Source organism: Phycodurus eques, chromosome 6, assembly GCF_024500275.1.
Source record: "Phycodurus eques isolate BA_2022a chromosome 6, UOR_Pequ_1.1, whole genome shotgun sequence".
In the NCBI taxonomy this organism is placed as follows: domain Eukaryota; kingdom Metazoa; phylum Chordata; class Actinopteri; order Syngnathiformes; family Syngnathidae; genus Phycodurus; species Phycodurus eques.
This window is the reverse complement of record NC_084530.1, coordinates 8410199-8434785: the sequence shown is the minus strand read 5'-3', so window position 1 is coordinate 8434785 and position 24587 is coordinate 8410199. Positions and strand designations below refer to the sequence as shown.

General features: G+C 42.7%; 1 protein-coding gene across 1 annotated transcript; it reads left to right on the top strand.

Moving 5' to 3' along the window:
- Nucleotides 1-564: 564 nt before the first annotated feature.
- On the top strand, nucleotides 565-24312 carry LOC133404009 (von Willebrand factor A domain-containing protein 7-like). The gene is made up of 18 exons (XM_061679552.1): nucleotides 565-640; nucleotides 3104-3338; nucleotides 4080-4287; nucleotides 4638-4723; nucleotides 4839-4932; nucleotides 7221-7349; nucleotides 8414-8600; nucleotides 8710-8888; nucleotides 9170-9282; nucleotides 9431-9547; nucleotides 14677-14877; nucleotides 14964-15099; nucleotides 15178-15330; nucleotides 15426-15518; nucleotides 15651-15760; nucleotides 17978-18142; nucleotides 20685-20990; nucleotides 23236-24312. The coding sequence occupies exons 1-18, from the start codon at nucleotides 609-611 to the stop codon at nucleotides 23668-23670; spliced, it is 2979 nt and encodes a 992-aa protein (XP_061535536.1). The 5' UTR covers nucleotides 565-608; the 3' UTR covers nucleotides 23671-24312.
- The last annotated feature ends 275 nt before the right edge of the window (nucleotides 24313-24587 follow it).

Below are 24587 nucleotides of genomic sequence, written 5' to 3'. Positions count from 1 at the left end.
AATGAAATTCTATTATTTTCTAAGTCTTGGTGTTTAGATGTGAATTGTAGTAATAGTTCACTTTTGTAAGGTTTATATACTCATTGTAAACCCAGCTGAAAAATATGTTTATCGTATACAATAGCATAATAAATTGTATAACCCAATGTATTTTTCGGAGTGTTATTGAATTTCTGCATGAATCAGAATCAGAATCAGAATCATCTTTATTAGCCAAGTATGTCCAAAAAACACACGAGGAATTTGTCTCCGATAATTGGAGCCGCTCTAGTACGACAACAGACAGTCAATTGACAGAGAACACTTTGGAGACATGAAGACATTGACAAAAACAGTCACTGAGCAATAAAGGGTTGCTAGTTATCTGGTAATGCCGGTACATTTTATTTTTTTATTTTTATTTTTTTACAATTGTGCAAAAAGATGCAGAGTCCTCTAACACTTAGAGCAGTTCGAATGACTAATACTGCAATAGTCCGGTGCAATGACCATTGTGCAAAGGGCGCTGAGACTTCAAGGAGTGTATGCGGTTTAAAGAGACCGAGATACATGAAAGTCATTGTTATGGGATCACAGGAGTGCACTCTAACTTAGCACATTTGATACACATGGACAACATCCAAAATGTGAAGATAATAATGTAAGTAATTTAACAATATGTTTATTAGTGTGGTAGCTGTTTGCAGTCATGTAAAATAGAATATGGGGAAAATAAATAAACCATGGAATCGGGTTTTGACTGCTGATGCCGTTTGGATTATGTGTTCATAGCATTGAGACATTGACTTGTACATCTGATCGCATCCTCAAATGCCGTGAAGGAAACTGTCTTTACTGAATGTACAAATATCCATAGTTTAACATACAGTATTGTGCAAAGCCATCACTAGTTTTGTCTTTACAATGAATCTCTTTTACAGCATAAAGTGTTGCATTGTTGGACAGATACAGTACATTTAGGATTATTACTCAAAAACTACAAAGCCAATTTCCACAAAACTGTGAGGAGGGTTGGTGAATGAGACAAGGAAGAACAAAAAGACAAAAATATACATATTATTTCAATCCCGACCCTAGTGAGGATAAGCGGTACAGAAAATGGATGGATGGATGGATAAAGGTGTGGCTATGGGACTGCATTTCTTTAATCATTTGAGCCACTGCGGTATAAATTAAACCATCCAACGACTATCCGATGATCACATTGCCATGGTCAAGCTCATAGCATGCTAACTAACAACCAGATGAAAAAAATAATAATAATTTTTAAAAAAAACAATAGTCACAATTCAGCTTTAGTGGAGGCCTGCAAACAAAATAAAAAGCAGACAAAACAATATAGAGCAAGAGTTATTGTCGGGATCACATCACATTTGCCAAGGTACTTGTTGAGCACAGAGCTCATAGGGCTCAATCCCACTCGGTTGCACCTGGGCTACAGTTCTATGAGCTTTTTTTTTTTTTTTTTTTTTTTTTTTGTGCAATATACATCCATCCATCCATCCATCCATTTTCTGAGCCGCTTCACTAGGGTCGCAGGCGTGCTGGAGCCTATCCCAGCTATCATCGGGCAGGAGGCGGGGTACACCCTGAACTGGTTGCCAGCCAATCGCAGGGTACATATAGACAAACAACCATTCGCACTCACAGTCACACCTACGGGCAATTTAGAGTCTCCAATGAATGCATGTTTTTGGGATGTGGGAGGAAACCGGAGTGCCCGGAGAAAACCCACGCAGGCACGGGGAGAACATGCAAACTCCACACAGGCGGGGCCGGGGATTGAACCCGGGTCCACAGAACTGTGAGGCTGACGCACTAACCAGTCGTCCACCGTGCCGCTTACAATATGCACTAAATTCATATTGGCTGATGTAGATGAGACCAATGGAAATATGAATCAAGAAACTGGAAAGGTGTAAGGTTGATCTTTGCCTCTTGTTGAAGAGCATTCCTCTGTTAGACTGAGCTGTTAGACTGTCATAAAGCAGAAGAGTAAAAGAAGACTGCTAAAGGAGGTGACGTCTGGCCAACGGGCCACAACACAAGGTGCCCTTGTCAGTGTTCATTCAGTATGCCCTTGTTTTTAACCTGTCTAACAGTTAAAGTTTGTTGTTGTCTGCCACTGCTTCTACGCTGGGCATGGATGAGGGCACCCAATCCAATGCACAAACACACACACACACGCACGCACACGGCTGCACACATACAGACACACACAGTGAGATAAAGAAAACACACAACGCAATCTACCTATGTGGAATGTACTCATACAGCGACTGAAGCGCTCCAATTTCTGACTGAACTAATGAACGACTAAAACATAAGGTGAGACTTTTATGTTACATTCTGGGTACTTAAAGTTGTTTCAGTAGTTGACTACATGACAATTTCTACTTGGGATCACATTTCATATTTAAAAATAAGTGTGCAGTCTATCACAAAAATAATTCCAGTTACAATCCCTTCCTATTGCTCGGTTTCATTTGCTTCACTGCCTAATCAGTCTAATCCAGTGGTTCGTAACCTGGGTTTGACCGAACCCCAGGGGTGAGGCAGTCGCTGGGGTTCAACGGAGGACTCGACACACACCGTGTGTGTCCGTAAAAGCCTTTTTACACTGCATTTTCAATGCCGTGTTCATATGCCGTTCAAAACGCAAAGCTGCGTCAAGGTGGGCGTTTACCATTGCGGCGCTGCGCCTCGAGTTGAAACGCTTTGTTCTTTATTTAACAACATTTCAACGATACACGAGTTGAGTAGCGTTGCTGTGGCGTCAGACAGAGCATCCAATAATAAAAAAGAGCCCAAAAAATGTACTCTTACCTATGAACAAATTTCGAGGATTGTAGAAATAACAAAGAAAAGGAACAGATTTTGACAATACAGACAATAAAATATATACCAGTTTTGAGTTTGAAATAAACAATATTTTATTTTTCAAATTAGGAAGGGTTCCGTGAACTCCTTTTGAAACTGGCTGGGTTCCGTACCTCCAACAAGGTTAATAACCACTGGTCTAATCAAATGCAGTGTGGGGACATATTAGGAATAATAATAGGGTAGTGGCTTAAGAAAAAGACGGATTCCTTTGTGATTTCAGTTTCTCTTCATCCTCCTTCATCATAATGATCATCATGAGCACCAAGTGGTCATTCCTGCTGCTGCTGGCTGTGCCCCTCGCCCTCATAGGCCCAACTCAAAGCTTCAAACCACTCTTTGTATTTAATGGGAACTCCATCTCTCACCGTGAGATTACCACAAGGGCAGTTCTCCGAAAGACGGCCGAGGTCTGCCAGAGCATAGCCGCTGCAGCGCGACGGGACTTCAGTCTGACTGTAAGAGCTTGGGCCTTTAAATTATTCGGTGACGTGTTGGGCTTCTTTATGTTCATGGTTATTTGGGAGGTGAGCTCCACCTTTACTGTAGTTGCATCTTCTTGGTCAATATGGTTAAAATACACACACAATTATAACGCGCTCACCACTCCCACACGCACTACTGTACAATCCAATGAGATCCAATGCAAGGTATGACACTGAGAATTGTAATTCTAATTATATGTTTATTGTTGATGTAGTTTGTCATTGTGTAGTTTTGGTGCACCGCATAATACTTGGATCTGTTAATAGTTCTGCTACCTCATGCACCTAAATTCAAGTAAAAATAAAATAAACAGCACAGAATGATGCAGTGTAGTTCTTTAACACTGTTCTGTTATATTGGCTCTCATTAAATGTGCATTAAAGTACCTACTTATTTAGCTAAAAGGGCTGCGCACAACAAAAATGCTTGAATATGCAGATGGGAATATGAACAGAAGGTGTCTTTATTTGAATTGATCATGGTGGAAGAGCAAACTACAAAAGTCATGTTGGGTGGAGGGGTGAAGCTGAAGGTGGCCAACAATGAACAAGATTACAAAGACCCAAAAAAAAAAAAAAATGCGCACAGATAGATCCTTCCACTAATGCCATGGCCTGATGTGAACATGTCCCGTATTTTAGCTCAACTTCAGTTTACAGTCAGTCCCCAAAACTTCCAAATGCAATTTTAACCATCAGTTCCTTTCTCTTCAGATTGACGACAGTCTAACAGCTGAACGGGTACACAAGGCCTGTTCCTCATCAAGAAAATCAGCCTCACTCATGTCCAGTGTCTATTTCTATGGTTCCATTGCCTATATATACTTGAGCAATGCAAATGTGGATTTAATGTATGCACTCAGTGACAAGCACCATTTTGATAGCGAGACCTTTCAGAAAGGACGAGACTTGATCACACAAGGTACAGCACCTCCTGTTTTCTCTCAAAGTCACTCATGTTATATGTGTCTGTTTCTGTTCTTTCTCTTTCTGCTGTTTATATGTAACAACCTAGCACTACTAGTATACAGGTATATGTCCTTTTTTGTGGGCCTGTAAGGAAGATGCTCAAGCCCTATTTAACTCGGCCTGACAACAATTGGTTGGACATAGGATCGGGGGGAGGGGATCAGATCAGTGGTTTTGATCACTGTTTATGCGTCTGCTTCTAAACTTTTATTGCATTGTGCTTGTCCATGTGATTTACAACATTGCTGTTGAAATATATTCATTTCACCACTAACTTTCTTCTGGTGTTTTTGTAATGATGAGGTGTGTCTGCTGTGAAAGCCAGTGTGAAACTGGAGAACTTCATAGCAGGGCGCTCAACACTTGGACAACTATGTCACACTCTGCAGGTGAGTTCAAAGAGGATTGATCGTGTTGATATTGTTGAATCGAGGTGTACTTTTGGAGGTGGGATGCAACCAACAAGCATTTTGTGGCCTGTGTAATGACATTGTATACTACAAGGACTTCTACAGCCACAGCAACTGGGTGGAGTTGGGGTACACGCATCCTTATAATGTCCTGATCAAACCTGACAAACCTTTGGAGAATCTGGCAGGTAGGATGCCATATTTGTTCAAATCAATAGGACATGTGCATTTCACAGAAGGATTGTACAAACCTCAATTCCAATGAACTTGGGACATTGTGTAAAACGTAAGTAGAAACAGAATTTATCCATCCATCCATCCATCCATTTTCTGAGCCGCTTATCCTCACTCGGGTCGCGGGCGTGCTGGAGCCTATCCCAGCTGTTATCGGGCAGGAGGCGGGGTACACCCTGTACTGCTTGCCAGCCAATCGCAGGGCACATACAAACAAACAACCATCTGCACTCACAATCACACCTAGGGGCAAATTAGAGACTCCAATCAACCTACCATGCATGTTTTTGGGATGTGGGAGGAAACCGGAGTGCCTAGAGAAAACCCACACAGGCACGGGGAGAACATGAAAACTCCACACAGGCGGGGCCGGGGATTGAACCCCGGTCCTCAGAACTGTGAGGCTGACGCACTAACCAGTCTCCACCGTGCCGCCAAACAGAATACAATGATTTGAAAATCCTTTTCAACCTATAGTCAATTGAAAACACAAAGAAAAGATATTTAAAGTTGAAATGGATTCTATTTGTTTATTTTTGTTTTTTTGCAAATATTTACTCTTTTTGAATGGGACGGAAAACAAAAGACTGCAAGGTAAAGAAGGAATGCTAAAAAAAAAACACCTGTTTGGAACATTCCACAGGTGAACAGGTTCATTGGAAAAAGGTGATTGTTATGATTGTGTATAAAAGGAGCATCCCTGAAAGGCTAAGTTGTTAACAAGCAAAGATGGTTCACCACTTTGTGAACAGTTGAGCAAATACTCCAACAGTTTAAGACCAATGTTTCTCAATGTACAATTACAAGGGATTTAGGTATTTCACCATCTCCGGTCTATAATATCATCAAAGAATTCAAATAATCTGGAGAAATCTCTGTACGTAACCGGCAAGGATGAAAACCAACATTGAATGCGCGTGACCTTCGATCCCTCAGGCAGCACTGCATTAGAAAATGGCATCATTGTGTAAAGAATATTGCCACATGGGCTCTCTGTTAACACAATTCATCGCTACATCTACAAATGCAATTTGACACAAAGTGAAAGCCATATATCAACAAACCCAGAAATGCCGAACTCATCTGAGATGGACTGATGCAAAGTGGAAAAGTGTGCTGTGGTCTGACGAATCTACACATCAAATAGTTTTTGGAAATCATGGATGTCGTGTCCTCTGAGCCAAAGAGGAAAAGAACCATCTGGATTGCTATGAGCGCAAAGTTCAAAAGCCAACATATGTGATGGTATGTGGGTCTGTTAGTGCCCATGGAATGGGTAACTTACACATTTATGAAAGGACCATTAATGCTGAAAGGTACAGTACATATAGGATTTGGAGCAACATATGCTGCCATCCAAGCAGCATTATTTTATTTTATTTTCCAAGGACGTCCCTGCTTATTTCAGCAAGACAATGCCAAACCACATTCGGCATGTGTTATAACAGTGTGGCTTTGTTGTAAAAGCGTGTGAGTACTAGATTCGCCTGCCATCAATCCAGACCTGTCACCCATTGAAAATGGAATTATGAAGCGCAAAATAGGACAACGGAGACCCCAGAATGTTGAGCAACTGAAGTTGTACATCAAGCAAGAATGGGAAGGAATTCCACCTACAAAACTTCAGCAGTTAGTGTCCTCAGTTCCCAAATGCTTATTGAGTTTTGTTAAAGGGAAAGGTGATGTACCACAGTGGTAAACATGCCCCTGTCCCCGCTGGTTTGGAACTTGTTGCAGGCATCAGATTCAAAATGAGTGAATATTGTATTAAAAAAAAAAAAAAAAAAAACAGTTAATCAGTTTGAACATTAAATTCTTTTTGTTGTTGTATTGAATATATGCTAAAAAGTATTTCCAAATCATTGTATTCTCTTTGGCGGCATGGTGACCGGCTGGTTAGCACATCTGCCTCACAGTTCTGAGGACCCGGGTTCAGATCCGGCCTCACCTGTGTGGAGTTTGTTTGTTTATATGTGCCCTGCAATTGGCTGGCGACCAGTTCAAGGTGTATCTCGCCCGATGATAACTGGGATAGGCTTCAGCATGCCCGCAACCCTAGTGAGGATAAGTGGTAAGGAAAAGGGATGGAATGGATACACAACATCCCAACTTCATTGGGGGTTTGTACTTGCATTGTGTGAAAATACTGATAGACATTAGGCACCTCCAAAACTGGATTAAAAACTTATTTGGGAATGTTTTTTTGGATGTGATTATTCTGATTTGCTTAATTTGTGTGCAGGCCCAAATGTTCCCACATGTAGAAACTGTGCAGGAAAAAATTGTAACAACAACCTTTTGCCTGATGTGTTGGAAAAGAGGCTTCTCACCTCTGGCTACTTCAATATCATCTCCTCAGAAAAGCCAGAAGGTAACTCATGGCTCCTTGACAATTAGTCCTCTTACAGTGAAGGGCATATATTTAATGTATTATTTTCTTTTATGTTAGTAGGCAACTTTATTTTAATGAAGTATTTGCCTTTTATTATTCATCTTTAATTTTGTTATTTTTACTCTTATTTTCACTATTAAATGTCTTGTAAAACCTGTGATGAGACACTCCATTACACGTTTTATTGCTGGAAAGATCAAGAGAAACTTTACCCAAAGAATATTATATATGTGTAATAAGAACGAATATGAATTTTCTTTGCGTTTGTCTTTTTCCTTGAAAAAAACAATGTTAAACTAAAAGTGTTTATTACGTCTTCCATTTAAATGTTAACACTTTACAACTTTGTTCAGTCCAAAAAAAAATCAGGCTATTATATTTTCTACCAAACATAGTAGAAGCAAATGTCAAATCCCAGGGGCCAAATATATGGCCACCTAGACTTATTGGATTACTAGCAGTGTATTGGGATAGAAAATGTACTGTAATTTGTCCTCTAATGGACTATCACCAAAACAATCAGGTACTATACAAATCAGGATTGTTCATATTCCTCAAATTCACAAGAAAGCATGTATGGACAAGAACGGCCCATGACTTCTTCTGAAGATTCTGTCTTTTACAAGGCAGTCAGTGAAGATTTGAAGAAGAGGGGCTGAAAAATGTGACTAGCAAAATTGTAATGAAAGAGGAATCAAGGTTTTGATTTTTGGCCTGAGCCCCTTTTGTCTATTTTGTGTCAGATCAACCAACATAGTGTACTATATGGCTCTTGCTGTGACACTGATAAATATCCCTTAAAGTTTGAGTAAAATTTGGCGTTTCCAATCTAAAAAGCACTGACAAAGAAGAGAGTTCAACAAAAATAGCAGACAATGGACGAATCCAATAAGTACGGTACTCTTACTGGCAGTTCACCTATTCTGTTGTTAAAGTGATGAGTTAATAAAAGGTATATAAGTTGCCATTAGCTGTGACACTCAATATCATTATTATTCAATTCTGTGGTAATAAGCACTCTTAATTTGACTTTGTACGCCAAGGTAAATGCAGCCATGGAGGTTGTTTAGACCAGACGAGTAAACAGGACCCAGTGGGGGGCATCAATAAGGATGACATTAGATCCAGTCATGGCTCACTTCACAATCAATCAGCCAATTTGGCTGTGATTGCTACTATGCAGCTTCTGGAGGATATCAGACTAGCAGTCGGAGAAAAGAATTTCCTACGGTAAGAGACCTATGAACGAAATTCTTGGCTCTAAGAGATGACACTGATCAGGATGAGTGAAGACATAATGAGAACTCTCATATCAGTTGTTTCTATTGCATTCCTGCAGGCTGATGGGTCTCTCCCAGTCCTCTGTGCTATGTTTTGTCATTGACACTACAGGCAGTATGAGAGACGACATAGCCCAAGCTAAGACAGTTGCTTTTAACATCATCGACAGCAAGAGAGGAACCCTGCAAGAGCCTTCAGGCTACATACTGGTTCCTTTCAATGATCCAGGGATGCAGTGCACACAACCTTACACAGTGTTTTCATAGAATTTGATACAGAAGTCCCTTGACTATTTGCAATTTTTTGGAGTTACGAGCTGTTACTTGGTAGATTTTTCTTTGCTTTGTGTTGTAAGCCAAAATTAAGAGTTATGAGCGAATTTAGAGAAATAATTCAACGTGTAAGTCGGGTACTACTGTCGGTCTGATTTCCTGATGGTTCAGGTTGACTGACAATACACCACAGTATAATACAGCCTACTCTAAGAGACTGGTGGGGCATTGTATTGCTATTGGCAGGTTTTGGACCTCTGCTAACAACAACAGATACAGACATATTCAAAGAAAGGATCGAACACCTGACTTCCAGTGGAGGAGGTGATGACCCAGAGCTGAGCTTGTCTGGACTGCAGGTCCTTTGCTTTCATACTAATGTAAATTTTTATTGTGAACACACTTAAATATGGTAATTAGTATTTAACCTCAAAACACTTTTCATTAAGGTCAAGTGAAATTTGAACTGAAATTCTGACTTTTTCATGTCCTTTTGTTGGGTTACAGCTTGCTCTTACCGCAGCTCCACCTTTATCTGAGATATTTGTCTTCACTGATGCTCCAGCAAAAGATGCACACTTGAAAAGCACCATTACTGCCCTGATTGAGAGCACAAAGTCTGTTGTGAGTCTTCTTTATGCTTCTTGCTCCCTAAATCTCATATTCTTGCATCCCACCAGGGTCAAAAGTTAGGTAAGAGACAATTCCATATAGGGAGTTTAGCAAAGATGACCAACATCCAAAATCAAAAAATATATATACAGTGGAACCTCGATTTAAAGGGTATCCGAAGTAATGGACCATTTGGACAATACATGTGTCCAAAAATAGTTTCCCCTTGTCACTTAAAATGGCGTTGACAAAATCTGTTCATCCCAGAATTGGCCGCTATTTTTTACTGGCACTGTGGCGCAAATATGCACAGACTGGGGCACACGTTTTGGGACACACAGGTATACAATGTGACTAGATCCAGCCAACTGACTGTTGGATGTGGCAACATTACCATCAAAGGCAAAGTATCTACATGTGGCGGCCATGTTGAATGTGGCAATATTTCCAGGCAATGCGATGGCAGAAGAGAGAGAGAGCGCATATGGCGGTGGTGTTTAAGAAGAATACGACACACAAATCTCTGGTGTCTGGAACATGCTATTTTTTGGTACAGTAACAGTTTTTCTGTCAAGCTGTTTATCTATGGCAGCTAATTAACGGATTTGGAAATAGGAAGCACACTACACCTTGCTGCGTTTGTTTTTTTTAAACAAACTTTATAGCGCTCTCGGTGACGCACAAGGCATATATGTGCAGAAGTGATGCGCAGTAAGTCAAAATGGCGGCGGAAGTAAAAAGCATTGCAGCGCTTCTCAGAATAAAAAAAAGTACACTGACTCATTTTCATTCTAATGCGAAAATTCTGAATCATCATTCTTTTTTTTTTTTTTAACTGGAGAATTGACTCACCTTATGACCCATTCGTTGACAGCACTTGTAATGAATATCGCCAACTACCCAAAAAGGACAGAACAACCTTCCTTCCTTCAAAGGACAAATGGCAAATCAGCCGTCAGTAATACCGTAATTTCTGGCAGCACCTTGCATGGCAGCAGTCGCCCATTAGTGTATGAATGGGTGTGTGAATGAGTGAATGTGAGGCTTTGTAAAGCTCTTTGGGCACTGTGATAGTGTAGATAAAGTGCGATATACAGCGGGTACGGAAAGTATTCAGATCCCCTTAAATTTTTCACTCTTTGTTGTATTGTAACCATTTGCTAAAATCATTTGTTAATTTTTTTCCCCATTAATGTACACACAGCACCCCATATTGACAGAAAAAAACGGAATTGTTGACATTTTTGCATATGAATTAAAAAAGAAAAACTGAAATATCACACAGCCATAAGTATTCAGACCCTTGGCTCAGTATTTACTACAAGCATGGATTTGGGGAGCCTCTGCCATTCCTCCCTGCAAATCCTCTCCAGTTCTGTCTGGTTGGATAGTGAACATTGGTGGACAGCCATTTTCTGTCATGGTTGTTTCCTGCAGTCCCTGTTTTGGAGCTTGGGTGGCAGTTCGTGCCTCGCCTCCCCCCCTCTCTCTCTCTCTCTCTCTCTCTCTCTCTCTCTCTCTCTCTCTCTCTCTCTCCCTCCCTCTTGCAATCAACTTCTTAAACAGCTAACCTACAATTCAATTGCAACATGCTGCCAATTTTTTATTATTTTTTTGTCTTGAGTTTGTTGTCACATTTCTGTCGGGCCAATTATATATACTCGTGCACTCACTGGAGTAGTCTCCCCACGCTGCACTATTTGCTTATCTGTTGTTGACCAATACTGGCCACTCATGCCAGAGTAGCATCTGCCCCACTTGCACACTGACTGAGGAGTATCTGCAACATTTGCACAATCAACATTGTCCCAGATTATCACGCTACTAGTCACTTTAAACTGCATACACTCCTTGAAGTCTTGGCGCCTTTTGCACAATGGTCATTGCACCAGACTATTGCAATATTAGTCATTCAAACAGCTCTAGGTGCTAGAGGACTCTGCATCTTTTTGCACAATTGTCAAAAAAAAAAATAATAATAATTGTACCGGCATTACCAGATAACTAGCAACCCTTTATTCCTCAGTGACTGTTTTTCTCAATGTCTTTATGTCTCAAAAAGTGTTCTCTGTCAATTGACTGTCTGTTGTCGTACTAGAGCGGCTCCAACTTCCGGAGACAAATTCCTTGTGAGTTTTTTTGGACATACTTGGCAAATAAAGATGATTCTGATTCTGACACGGGGGCTGGAGCCATCCTCTCCCAGCGAGACCCTGTATCCCAAAAATTACATCCCTGTGCTTTTTTTGTGATGTGGGGAATCATGAGCTACTAGCCATCATCTGTCCCCTGGAGTAGTGGAGGCACGGGCTGGAGGGGGCCGCCGTTCCGTTTATTATATGAACCGACAACAAAAACCTCGCTTATCTCCAAGCGGCTTAACCCCCTGCAAGCTCGTTGGGCCTTATTTCTCAGCCGTTTTAATTTCAGCCTCTCCTTCCGCCCTAGTTCCCGCAATGGCAAACCTGATGCCCTCGCTCGTATTTTTCCACCCCCTTCCAGCCCAGTAGAACCGGAACCCATCCTTCGTTCCTCTTGCTTTGTTGGGGCTGCCACTTGGAAGATCGAACAAACGGTTAAGAAAGCTCAGAGAACCCAACCCGATCCCAAGACCAGACCCCCTGACCGTCTCTTCGTGCCCGACTCAGCCCGCACAGAAGTACTTAATTCGGCCCATAACTCCAAACTAACCTGTATCCCGGAATCATCCAAACCATTAACATCATTCAACAAGACTTCTGGTGGCCCAGCCTGGTCAAAGACACCCATGAGTTGATCCTAGCCTGCTCCGTCTGTGCCCGAGGTAAAGCCTCACATCAATCCCCAGCTGGTCTGCTGCACCCTTTACCCATTCCGAGCCACCCTTGGTCCCATATCTCTCTGGACTTTGTTACCGGCCTACCTCCCTTTGAAGGTAATACCGTCATCCTCACTATCAAAGATCGTTTCTCTAAGCGTGTCCATTATGTACCCCTTCCCAAGTGGCCCTCTGCTTTAGAAACTGCTGAACTCTTCGTCCTCCACGTATTCAGACTTCATGACATTCCAATAGACATTGTCTCAGACCGAGGTCCTCAGTTCTCCTCCCATGTCTAGAAGGAGTTCTGCAAGGCAGTGGGCGCAGCACCCAGTATGTCTTCTGGCTAACATCCCCAATCCAACGGCCAGACGGAGCGGGCGAACCAGAGCCTGGGCTCTGCTCTTCGCTGTGTTGCCGCTCGCAATCACGCCTCCTGGAGCACCTTCCTTCCATAGGTGGAATATGCCCATAACTCACTCACCAGCTCCACCACAGGTATGTCTCCATTTATGGTCTGTTACGGTTTCCAACGTCCGTTATTTAAGGAACAGGAGCATACCGTGGCGGTTCCCGTGGTGAGGGAGCACCTACTACAGGTCCAATCTTAAAAACTTCCCCTAACTCTTAAGATCAACCCAACATTTCATGTTTCCCTGCTTAAGCCTGTCTCCATACATACTGCTTAGAATTAAGGCCAAAAAGTTCTATCTAGGTCTCATCAGACCAGAGACTCTTATTTCTCACCGTCTTGGGGTCCTCCAAGTGTTTTTTTTTAACAAACTCCATGCAGGCTTTCATGTGTCTTGCACTGAGGAGAGGCTTCCGTCGGGCCACTCTGCCATAAAGCCCCGACTGGTGGATGGCTGCAGTGATGGTTGACTTTCTAGAACTTTCTCCCATCTCCCGACTGCATCGCAGGAGCTCAGCCACAGTGATCTTTGGGTTCTTCTTTACCTCTCTCACGATGGCTCTTCTCCCCCGCTTGCTCAGTTTGGCCGAACCGCTAGCTCTAGGAAGGGTTCTGGTCGTCCCAAACGTCTTTCATTTAAAGATTACGGAGGCCACTGTGCTCTTTGGAACCTTAAGTGCAGCAGAATTTTTTTTGTAACCTTGGCCAGATCTGTGCCTTGCCACAGTTCTGTCTCTGAGCTCTTCAGGCAGTTCCTTGGACCTCATGATTCTCATTTGCTCTGACATGCACTGTGAGCTGCAAGGTCTTATATAGATAGGCATGTGGCTTTCCTAATCAAGTCCAATCAGTATAATCAAACACAGCTGGACTACAATGAAGGTGTGGAACCATCTCAAGGGTGATCAGAAGAAATGGACAGCACCCGGGTTAAATATAAGAGTGTCACAGCAAAGGGTCTGAATACTAATGGCTGTGTGATATTTCAGTTTTTTTTTTTTAATAAATCAGCAAAAGATTTACCAATTCCGTTCAATATGGGGTGCTGTGTGTACATTATTGAGGGGAAAAATGAACAAATGATTTTAGCAAATGGCCGCAATATAACAAAGAGTGAAACATTTAAGGGGGTCTGAATACGTCCCGTACCCACTGTAAGTGCAGTCCATTTACCATTTACTGCATGACTGGTATCAGTGCTCCTTTTGTATTCAACTTAATCAAAAACTACAGTAATTCAGACATTTAAAAATATATTTTTCTTTTAAAACAAAAAAAGAAAAGAAAAGAAAATCCCTGACCTGATTTTACCTTACGCACGATTATAGAAACCTTCTTTTTGGAAACTGAACATCTAGCTAGAGTTGGTGGAGGCAAATCCAAGAAAAGCAGGCATCAAAGTGGAATCGCTAGCAGCATGCACCCGCTCATGCCGGCCAGATCTCAACACTTGAAATGTTTTTCTTCTCCTCGCTCTTCCGTCATTCTCGTCCCAGGAATTGTTTTTAAGCACCCTCACAAGCTGCCGTGCCCCTGTCAAAATGCTGGTTATTTTTTTCTTTTCTTTTTTTAAATCTCCTCCTCTAGCGCCTTGCTTTCCACTCCACTGCATTGACGGAATCACACCTGAGAACAAGGCACTTTAAGGAGCCTCACCACCAGTTGAGACCTGGTCAAAGCACCGGTTCTTTCTTTTTTTTTTTTTATGAGGAATTGGAAAGTGGAATCGTCAGGGCAAGCAAGCAAACGATTCCTCGGAATCAAATTACTGAGTACAGGTTCTCAAGAATAAATTCCCATCCCTACTGCTCATAGTATTTTGGAGACTGCCATAAAACTCAGATTACAACTTGAACAATTCATCCCATGTATCCCATAGGAAGAAATGAAAGTGTGTGTAAATGTGACATGTTTGAACTCTTGCATTTTTAGGTGACTTTCCTGCTGACAGACGTCTTATCGAGTAGGCGCAAAAGAAGCCTTCAAGATGTATTGCCTCGAGTAGTGAGCCAAACAGATGTTCAGCTCTACCGTGATCTTGCCCGGGCCTCTGGAGGCCAGGCCATTGAGGTCAGCAAGTCAGATCTTGCTGTGGCTACAAGTGTTATAGAGGATTCCTCAGGCAGCGCTATGGTAATATAAGAAGAGAGGGACAAACACATAAATATAGCACAGAATATGTACTGTATACACATACAGTATGTGAATGTCTTCTCCAGGTGACAATTTTTCAAGGAGTGAGGAATCCCGGAAAGCCTGCTCATTTTACATTTAATGTTGATGGCTCACTAACAAATGTAACTATCTACATCACAGGGACTTCATCACTCACCTTTAATCTCATCAGCTCGACAGGTATCATTTACACTACACATCAGCCATGAAAGCACCAACTGTTTGCACATATAGAACATCCTGTTCCTACCATTGCAGGTATATCTCAGAGCTCCAGTGAGTCCAGTGGCCCCCTGGCATCTTTGAAATTGGCAGGTAACCTACGACGACTGAGGCTAAACAATGTCAGTGAAACAGGATTATGGAAAATCAGTGTAGACTCTTATGACCTCTACTCAGTCAAGGTCACAGGTCAGTAGTTGAATGGGGATTAAAGTTACAGGTATGTTGTCTTCTATACATTTTTTGCCCATTGTAAAATATTGTTTTACTAACGTGAACATCAGGTCAAAGTCCAGTGAACTTCATCTACAACCTTGTGGAAGCCTATGAAGGACTCCATGCAGACTTCTTTCTAAAGGAAGGACGTCCTCTTTCAGGTCAAACATCATATTCAATTTAATCATCACACACATTGCCCTCAACGTTATCAACCCTCCATGTCCACATTTATTTTTTCATGTCTCAGGAATTGGGAAAATTTAATTTTTGTCTCTTTTGCAAACTTTCAGGTGGTAAAGCCACCCTCTTGGTCACAGTTACAGGAAGTGAGAGTGTAAATGTCACAGAGGTCACACTGTGTGACAGCTCAAGCCAAACAAAGGTCAATGGAACATTACAGGTATGTTTTATAGTACAGTATTCTTATCAAGTTACATAGAGAATATACCACTACTCATCTCAAAAGAAATACGGAAGAGCTATTGTCCATCCAGGCAGCCATTTTCTTATCCAGGGTCAGATTGTGGGGGCAGCAGCATAAGCAGGAAAAGCCAGACATCCCTCTCACCGCCCACTTCATCCAGCTCTTCCGGGGCTATCCCAAGGCATTCCCAGGACAGCTGGGAGACACTCTCCCTCCAGTTTGTCCTGGGTCGTCCCCGCAGCCTCCTCCTGGTGGGGCATACCTAGAAAATCCAGGAGACACCCTAACCAGATGCCCGAGCCACCTCATCTGGCTTCTCTCAATGGAGAGGAGCAGCAGCTCTACTCTGAGCCCCTCCCGGATGACCAAGCTTCTCACCCTATCTCTAAGGAAGAGCCCGGACACCCTGTGGAGGAAAGTCATTTTGGCCACTTGTATCCGCAATCTTGTTCTTTCAGTCACAACCCATGGCTCGTGACCATAGGTGAGGGTAGGACCATAGATCGAACGGTAAATCAAGAGCTTTGCCATTTGACTCAGATCCTTCTTTACCATGACAGCCCGATAGCGTCAGTGCAGCGTCTGCAACACTGCAGACGCTGCACTGATCCACCTGCCGATCTCCCATTCCATCCTTTCTCCACTGGTAAACAAGACCCCACGATACTTGAACTCATCCACTGGGGGCAGGATCTCATTTCTGACTTGGAGAAGGAACTCCATCCTTTTCTCACTGAGGACCATGGGCTCAGATTTGGAGGTGCTGATTTTCATCCCAAATGCTTCACACTTGGCCACAAACTGCTCCAGCGAGAGTTAAAGATGGCTTGATGAATCCATAAGAACTACATCATTCGCAAAAGCAGAGACGCAATGCTGAGGTCACCAAACAGGATACCTTCAATACCTTGGCTACGGCTAGAAATTCTGTCCAGAAATGTTATGAACAGTATTGGTGTCATGGTGGAGTCCAACTCTCACTGGAAACGAATCCGACTTACTGCCGTACCAAGCTCTGAGCACCCTCTATGAGGGAAAGGGACGAATGCCTTTTCCAAGTCCACAAAGCACATGTACACTGGTTGGGCGCACTCCCACAAATGAGTGATGAGTGTGATCTCCATGTAGTTTGAACTCACCCTCTGGACCCCCTTCTTAAAAAGTTGGATGAGAATTTCCATAAAGCCATCTGGAAGTCATTCTACATGGCCTCACCAAACTCCTCCCATGCCCAAGTTTTTGCCTCAGTGACCACCAAAGCTACATTCATCTTGGCTTGCCTTTACCCATCAGACAGCATCCCTGACCGCTGGTGTCCATCAACGGGTTCGGGGTTTTCCGCCACAACAGACACTGTCCACCTTATGGCCACAGCATCGGTCAGCTGCCTCAACAATGGAAGCATGGTACATGGTCCACTTGGACTCAATGTCCCCTGCCTCCTCCGGGATGTAGTCGAAGTTCTGTCAGAGGTGCAAGTTTAAACACGTTCTGACAGGGGACTCTCCTAGATGTTTCCAGCAGACCCTCACAATACGTTTGGGTCTACCAGGTCAGACTGGCATCTTCTCACACCATCAGAGCCAACACACCACCAGGTGGTGATCAGTTGACAGCTCTGCCCCTCTCTTCACCCGAGCATCCAGACATGCGAGAACTATTGTATTAGGGGTTTTAATTGATAGCATTCTGTTATAAAACAACAACAACATGTGACCCTAGCTAAGCTTAAGAACCCCATTTTTTTATGGTTCTTGAAGGCTGTTTGAAATCTGATTGTTGAGAACTAACTTTCCTGACCTCACTTAACTTTTGCCCTTGAAACACACTGTATCTACATATATATCTTAATGAGGAAGTTTTAAAAAAAAGAATCATATATAATTATATATCAAAATACTTAAAAAAATAAATAACATTTTATTATGTGCTTCTGTGAAGTCGTAATGACTGTTTTAACAAATATGGCAAAAAGGCTACTGTTCATTAGCGAGAGAGCTGGGTGGGTGGATGGCTGGATGGACGGATGGATGGATGAGGTAGCTAGGTTGGTAGATCGATCATGTCTGATGTGCAGAAGTATATTGTGTTCAAAGTAAAACTTACTGTAGCTACTTACAGTAATAACGTCTTCTATAACACTAAAATCACAAGGAGACTTGCTATCCTATGGCTTTGTCCCATCCTCCACAGGCATTAGGAGGCTCTAACTTCTTGGTGACATTCATTGAAATTCCAACGGGTGATTTTGTTGTTCGACTGAGAGGCGAAGACAGAAGCTTATCATCACGGTCAGCTCCAAGCAGGTTCCAGAGGCAGGCCTCCACTCAGATGAAGACTTCCAGTATTTCACTGACTGTAAGCTCAAACACCTTCAGTTTTCTATCAAAGGAAGCATCTCTCCAGCATCTCTGTGACTGTGAGACCAAACTTCTTCAAATCTCTACCAAAGGACAGCATTTACCTCACATCAGACCTCTGTCAAACCTCAAACCCCTTCCTAATTGCAATATATCTGGTATCAGACCAATGTTTGGAAGTACCTAACTACATGTAACAAGAGTATGTAATTGAATTACAAGATTTATGTAATTGTAATACATTACATTCCTGGGATAAAATGTGTAGTTAAATTACAGTTCCCATTTCCATTACAATTTTAGTTTAATTTGAAAAATAGCTACAAAAGCTCAGATTTATTTTTCATATGACTTCCTTCTTCTAAAGCTCTTTCTAAAGCTGATCGGCTCTCTCTGGTTATGTGGCATTCTGCTGTAGTCTCAACCATGACGTATTTTTCCAAATATGACCTTGAAGCGCCACATTGTGGTGCAATATATTAGTTTGAGATTTTGAAAGGTTAAAGTTTGAAAGGTTAAACTCATTATGTATAATTAAACTTTTAAAAACATAAAAGAAAGCTGACTTTTGAACAGTTTCCTCTTAATAATTATGGACTTCTTTATAGAACATTAACTTCTGGTTTGTCATATGAAGCGATATTTGTCTAAATTGTGCACATTTGTCATTAGGTCAACATGGTATCATGTATTCCACATGTTCCATCCATCCATCCATTTTCTACCGCTTTTCCGAGGTCGGGTCGCGGGGGCAGTAGCTTTAGCAGCGACGCCCAGACTTCCCTCTCCCCGTCTCTTCATCCAGCTCTTCCGGGGGGATCCCGAGGCGTTCCCAGGTCAGCCGAAGGACTTAGTCTCTCCAGTGTGTCCTGGGTCGTCCCCGGGGTCTCCTCCCGGTGCAAAGTGCCCGGAACATCTCACCAGGGAGGCGTCCGGGAGGCATCCGAATCAGATGCCACAGCCACCTCATCTGGCTCCTCTCGATGCGAAGGAGCAGCGGCTCTACTCTGAGATCCTCCCGGATGACCGAGCTTCTCACCCTATCTCTAAGGGAGAGCCCGGACACCCTGCGGAGGAAACTCATTTCGGCCGCTTGTATCCGGGATCTCGTTCTTTCGGTCACGACCCACAGCTTGTGACCATAGGTGAGGGTAGGACCGTAGATCGACCGGTAAATCGAGAACTTCGCCTTTCGGCTTAGCTCCTTCTTTACCACAACAGATCCATACAAAGTCCGCAATCACTGCAGATGCTGCACCGATCCGCCTGTCAATCTCCCTTTCCATTCTTCCCTCACTCGTGAACAACACCCCAAGATACTTGAACTCCTCCACTTGGGGCAGGATCTCATCCCCGACCCGGAGAGGGCATGCCAGCCTTTTCCACATGTTGTACACATATAATGCAACAAACATATTTTCAACACATATTTACATTTCGTCATGTTTGTTATCAGTAATTTTGTGTAAAGAAGAAATATGTGGTGAATTTCCAAACAATGATAAATGGTTTTAATATTTTTTTTTTAGAGGAAAGATTCCATCATTAAGGTCCTGTGAATACATTCATTAAAAATTAAGAAAAGTGATCAAAATGTAATCAAATGTAATAATCTATATTTCTTTGAGAACGTAATTGAAATAGTTTCCCTACTTCTAAATGGTCACCAGGGTGACTTTTAATTGTAACAAACTACATTTCCAAAGTATTCTTTTCAACACTGTAACAGATTAACAGTCAAACAAACAGTGTGTTCAATCTTATAAATTAAATTACCTTCTAAAGCAGAAAAATTATCAACTCTAAGTGGCGAATGGCATTACATTATTGGTCTTGATTCAATTAACATTCACTTTTGAATCGTTAACGTTGTACACACAAGTGGCACCAGAAGATGGCACTTAGGAGCATAATAGTGAATTTAACTGTTACTGAATGTAACAGGGCGGCACGGTGGACGACTGGTTAGAGCGTCAGCCTCACAGTTCTGAGGACCCGGGTTCAATCCCCGGCCCCGACTGTGTGGAGTTTGCATGTTCTCCCTGTGCCTGCGTGGGTTTTCTCCGGGCACTCCGGTTTCCTCCCACATCCCAAAAAACATGCATAAATTGGAGACTCTAAATTGCCCATAGGTGTGACTGTGAGTGCGAATGGTTGTCTGTTTGTATGTGCCCTGCGATTGGCTGGCAACCAGTTCAGGGTGTACCCCGCCTCCTGCCTGATGACAGCTGGGATAGGCTCCAGCACGCCCGTGACCCTAGTGAGGATAAGCGGCTCAGAAAATGGATGGATGGATGGATGAATGTAACAGGTATTTTTTCTTATTGCCCAACGCTTTCCACTGTCATGCGCCAATATTTGTTCACAAGTCTGTTTTCACAGACTGAAACCACTTCTTCAGGCGTTCTTGGTCTACTTTAGTGGGTTTAGATGGTAGCTTTCACATTCGGCGAAGGAACCATGCCTTTAAAGAAATTCCAGCAGTTTGTTTCAATTTAACCAAGTGTGAACATACGCTAAATGGCTGTCCACTCTTCTAGGCTGAAGCCAACAGCACCAACATAGAACCAGGCTCCACCACCTCCATCCGTTTCACTGTCACCTCAACTGCCAGTGGAGTCGGGAAATTCAATGTGCGGGCCACCAATGACCGCAGCTTTGACTCCACATCACCCAGTTCTATCACCATAAAAGCAGACAGCAGAGGGAAAGGCAACGGCACCGTGACCCTAACTGTTCCTGACAATGCAGCATCGGGAACAGACGTGACAATTACAATTGAGGTGGAAGATGCAGCTGCCACTGATATTAACTATGTTGTTCTTAGGTTTTCCGTTACTGCTAAGGTAAGAGAAAAGCAATTAAGGTAATTCTAAAGTCTAATAAACAGTGCTCTCACTAATTATCACTGTGGCTACAAATATATTAAAATTGGTTTCACGCTGTCATGAAGCAGATTTCAGTGTTTTCTTTCCTTGTAAGTATTAGATTAGATTTAAAAAAATTACTTATTTCTCTCTACAATACATGTTTAGAGCAGGGGTTAATCCAATACAGAAACCTTTTTTTCCCCAGCGATTTTTACATCTGATTTAGATAATACTCTAGAATATATACCAAGAAGAGGGAAGAAGCTGTTGGAATGTCAACTAGTTCTAGTTTGCATTGATCGGTAGCGCCTACCTGAGGGAAGGAGCTGAAGAGATGGTGCGGAGGGTCCGAGAGGATTTTGCACGCCCTTGTCTTAGTTCTGGCAGCGTGCAAGTCCTCAATGGTGGGTAGGGGGTACCGACAATCCTTTCAGCAGTTTTGATTGTCTGTTATTGATATATACTTTGACATCTGTAGTCATGAAGTCCTTTGAACGTCTCATGCTGGACCACCTCAAGAGTGTCACAGGTCCCCTGCTGGACCCCCTGCAGTTTGCCTACCAAGCGAACAGGTCTGCGGATGATGCAGTCAACATGGGACTGCACTTCATCTTAGAACACCTCGACAGTGCAGGGACCTATGCGAGGATCTTGTTCGTGGACTTCAGCTCAGCGTTCAACACCATCATCCCTGAACTCCTTTCATTCAAGCTTCTCCAGCTCAGCGTCTCACCTGCCATCTGCCAGTGGATTTACAGCTTTCTGACGGGCAGAACACAGCAGGTCAGGCTGGGGGAGGCCACCTCATCCACACGCAGCATCAGCACTGGGGCGCCCCAAGGTTGTGTCCTCTTTCCGCTGCTCTTCTCTCTCTACACAAACGACTGCACCTCAGCGAACTCGACTGTCAAACTCCTGAAGTTTGCAGATGACACCACTGTCATCGGCCTCATCAAGGACGGTGACGAGGCTACATATCGACAAGAAGCGGAGCGGCTGGAGCTGTGCTGCGGCCGACACAACCTGGAGCTGAACACGCTCAAGACTGTAGAGATGATCATGGACTTCAGGAGGCATCCTTCATCACAGCTGCTCTTCACGTTGTCCAGCTGCCTTGTGTCAACCGTCGAGACCTTCAAGTTCCTGGGAATTACAGTCTCTCAGGACCTGAAGTGGGCGACCAACATCAACTCCGTCCTCAAAAAGGCCCAGCAGAGGATGTACTTCCTGCAGCTTCTGAGAAAGCACGGCCTGCCACCAGAGCTGCTGAGACAGTTCTACACAGCGGTCATCGAATCAGTCCTGTGTTCTTCCATCACAGTCTGGTTTGGTGCTGCTACAATAAAGGACAAACTCCGACTGCAACGGACAATCAAAACTGCTGACAGGATTGTCGGTACCCCCCTACCCACCATTGAGAACTTGCACGCTGCCAGAACTAAGACAAGGGTGTGCAAAATCCTCTCTGACCCTCCGCACCCCGGTCACCAGGTCTTCCAGCTCCTTCCCTCAGGTAGGCGCTACCGATCAATGCAAACTAGAACTAGTAGACATTCTAACAGCTTCTTCTCTCTTGCGATCAACTTCTTAAACACCTAACCTACAATTCCATTACAACATGCTGGCAATTTTTTGACTTGAGGTTGTTGTCACATTTCTGTGGGGCCAATTATGTATTACTCGTGCACTCACTGTAGTTGTCTCGCCATGCTGCACTATTTGCATATACTGGCCACTCATGCCAGAGTAGCATCTGCTCCATTTGCACACTGATTGAGGAGTAACTGTAACATTTGCACAACCAACATTGTCCCAGATGATCGCAATACTCGTCACTTTAAACCGCATACACTCCTTGAAGTCTCAGCGCCTTTTGCACAATGGTCATTGCACCGGACTATAGCAATATTAGTCATTCGAACTGCTCTAAGTGCGAGAGGACTCTGCATCTTTTTGCACAATTGTCAAAAAAAATAAAATAAAAATGTACCGGCATTACCAGATAACTAGCAACCCTTAACTGCTCAGTGAATGTTTTTTTTTTTTTTTTGTCAATGTCTTTCTGTCTCCAAAGTGTTCTGTAAATTGAATGTCTGTTGTCGTACTAGAGCGGCTACAACTACCGGAGACAAATTCCTTGTGTGGTTTTTGGACATACTTGGCAAATAAAGATGATTTTGATTCTGATTCTGAATAGAACTGGTCCGCTTTCTGTTTCCAGCTGACTGATGTTAACGGACCAGTGTGCCAGGAGGTCAGTACATCCACCAACTGCTCATCTTCATCACTCTGCTACTCCTCTCAGTGGGAGTTTGTGGCCAATGTTACTGACGGTGTCACTGGGACAGGGATTGAAAGAGTCACCATCCGTGAAGGGAACGGCACCCTCAACACGACCACAGTGGTCGGGTCAGGGGGCGAGAACATCACCGTTGCCTCCTACCAGGCCTCCTGCTGTGCAGACAAAGTGGAGTTGTCTGTTGTGGACAATGTGGGAAATGTTGGAATATGCTTGGGCCAGGTGAGACAGTCCACTACAGTTGCACCTGTGTCTCCAGCTAATGTGACGATATACACCACGTCCACCGGAGGGCACACCCTGAGCACAACACTTTGTGTCTGGATAACTGTGGTGACACTCCCACTTTGGAAATAATGGGTGTCTCTGTTTATATGTGTGGTGCATATATCAGCTACTTTGAGAATTCATACACTGAAATCAATTGCCATTGTTACTGTACAAAGAAAACAAATTATTTTATTATATTTCTTGATTTTGTCTATGTACAGTATGTGGGCTCAGTTCTATATGGTTTATATGCTGAGTGCTAGTAAATCCAGTGGGAAAATGTCTAACTGAAGTAATTATTGTATTATTTTAGTATAATTATCATTGTACAATTACATTGTTATTGTTGTATTGATATGGTACATTCAAGTCATTATCGGAATATATATACATTTGTACTGTAATTACATTTGGCAATGTAGTAAGATCAAACAATTAACTGTATAAAAAGAATCATGCCTTTAAAAAGATTATACTTAGTCATGTTTTTGTTTGTTTCTTTTACAACTAATCAGATTGTTGAAAATAATAAATCATACCTAGCACTGAGGTGAACGCTGCCTCCCCACACAGATAGTTTTTGTTCAGAGTTGCTCTTGGGATGTTTCTGAATCACTCTTAACAGCTCTTAGAATTTTTATGGGCATGGGCCCAGGAAAACAAGCTTAATCTCTCTCACTGACTGATGTGCTTATTTAAAATATCAATTACTCTTTCAAAAGGAATGTTACAAGAGCAAAAACGTTTTTTTTATTTCACAATAAAACTAATGAAAATTAAAAGCAGTAATGTAGATCAACAAAATTGCTTGGATTCTGTTTTTTTCCTCTTGTTGTTATAGGCAGAGTTCACAAGGCTCAATATAACGATAATTATAACTACCTCTTAGGCCAATAAAAAAGAATTGACATGAAAATCACACCCACTATGCTTTTTGAATGGCAAACTTAAGGCTGACAGCACTGTGCCTCTGGAAAATGAGCCAGCAAGAACAGGAAGTCAGA

Excerpts from the sequence above, each read along its gene's own strand:
- LOC133404009 (XM_061679552.1), top strand. The coding sequence starts at position 609 with ATGGACAACATCCAAAATGTGAAGATAATAAT. Across the intron at positions 4,933-7,220 it reads ACCTTTGGAGAATCTGGCAG|GCCCAAATGTTCCCACATGT; the intron begins GTAGGATGCCAT and ends ATTTGTGTGCAG. Across the intron at positions 15,519-15,650 it reads GGAAGGACGTCCTCTTTCAG|GTGGTAAAGCCACCCTCTTG; the intron begins GTCAAACATCAT and ends GCAAACTTTCAG.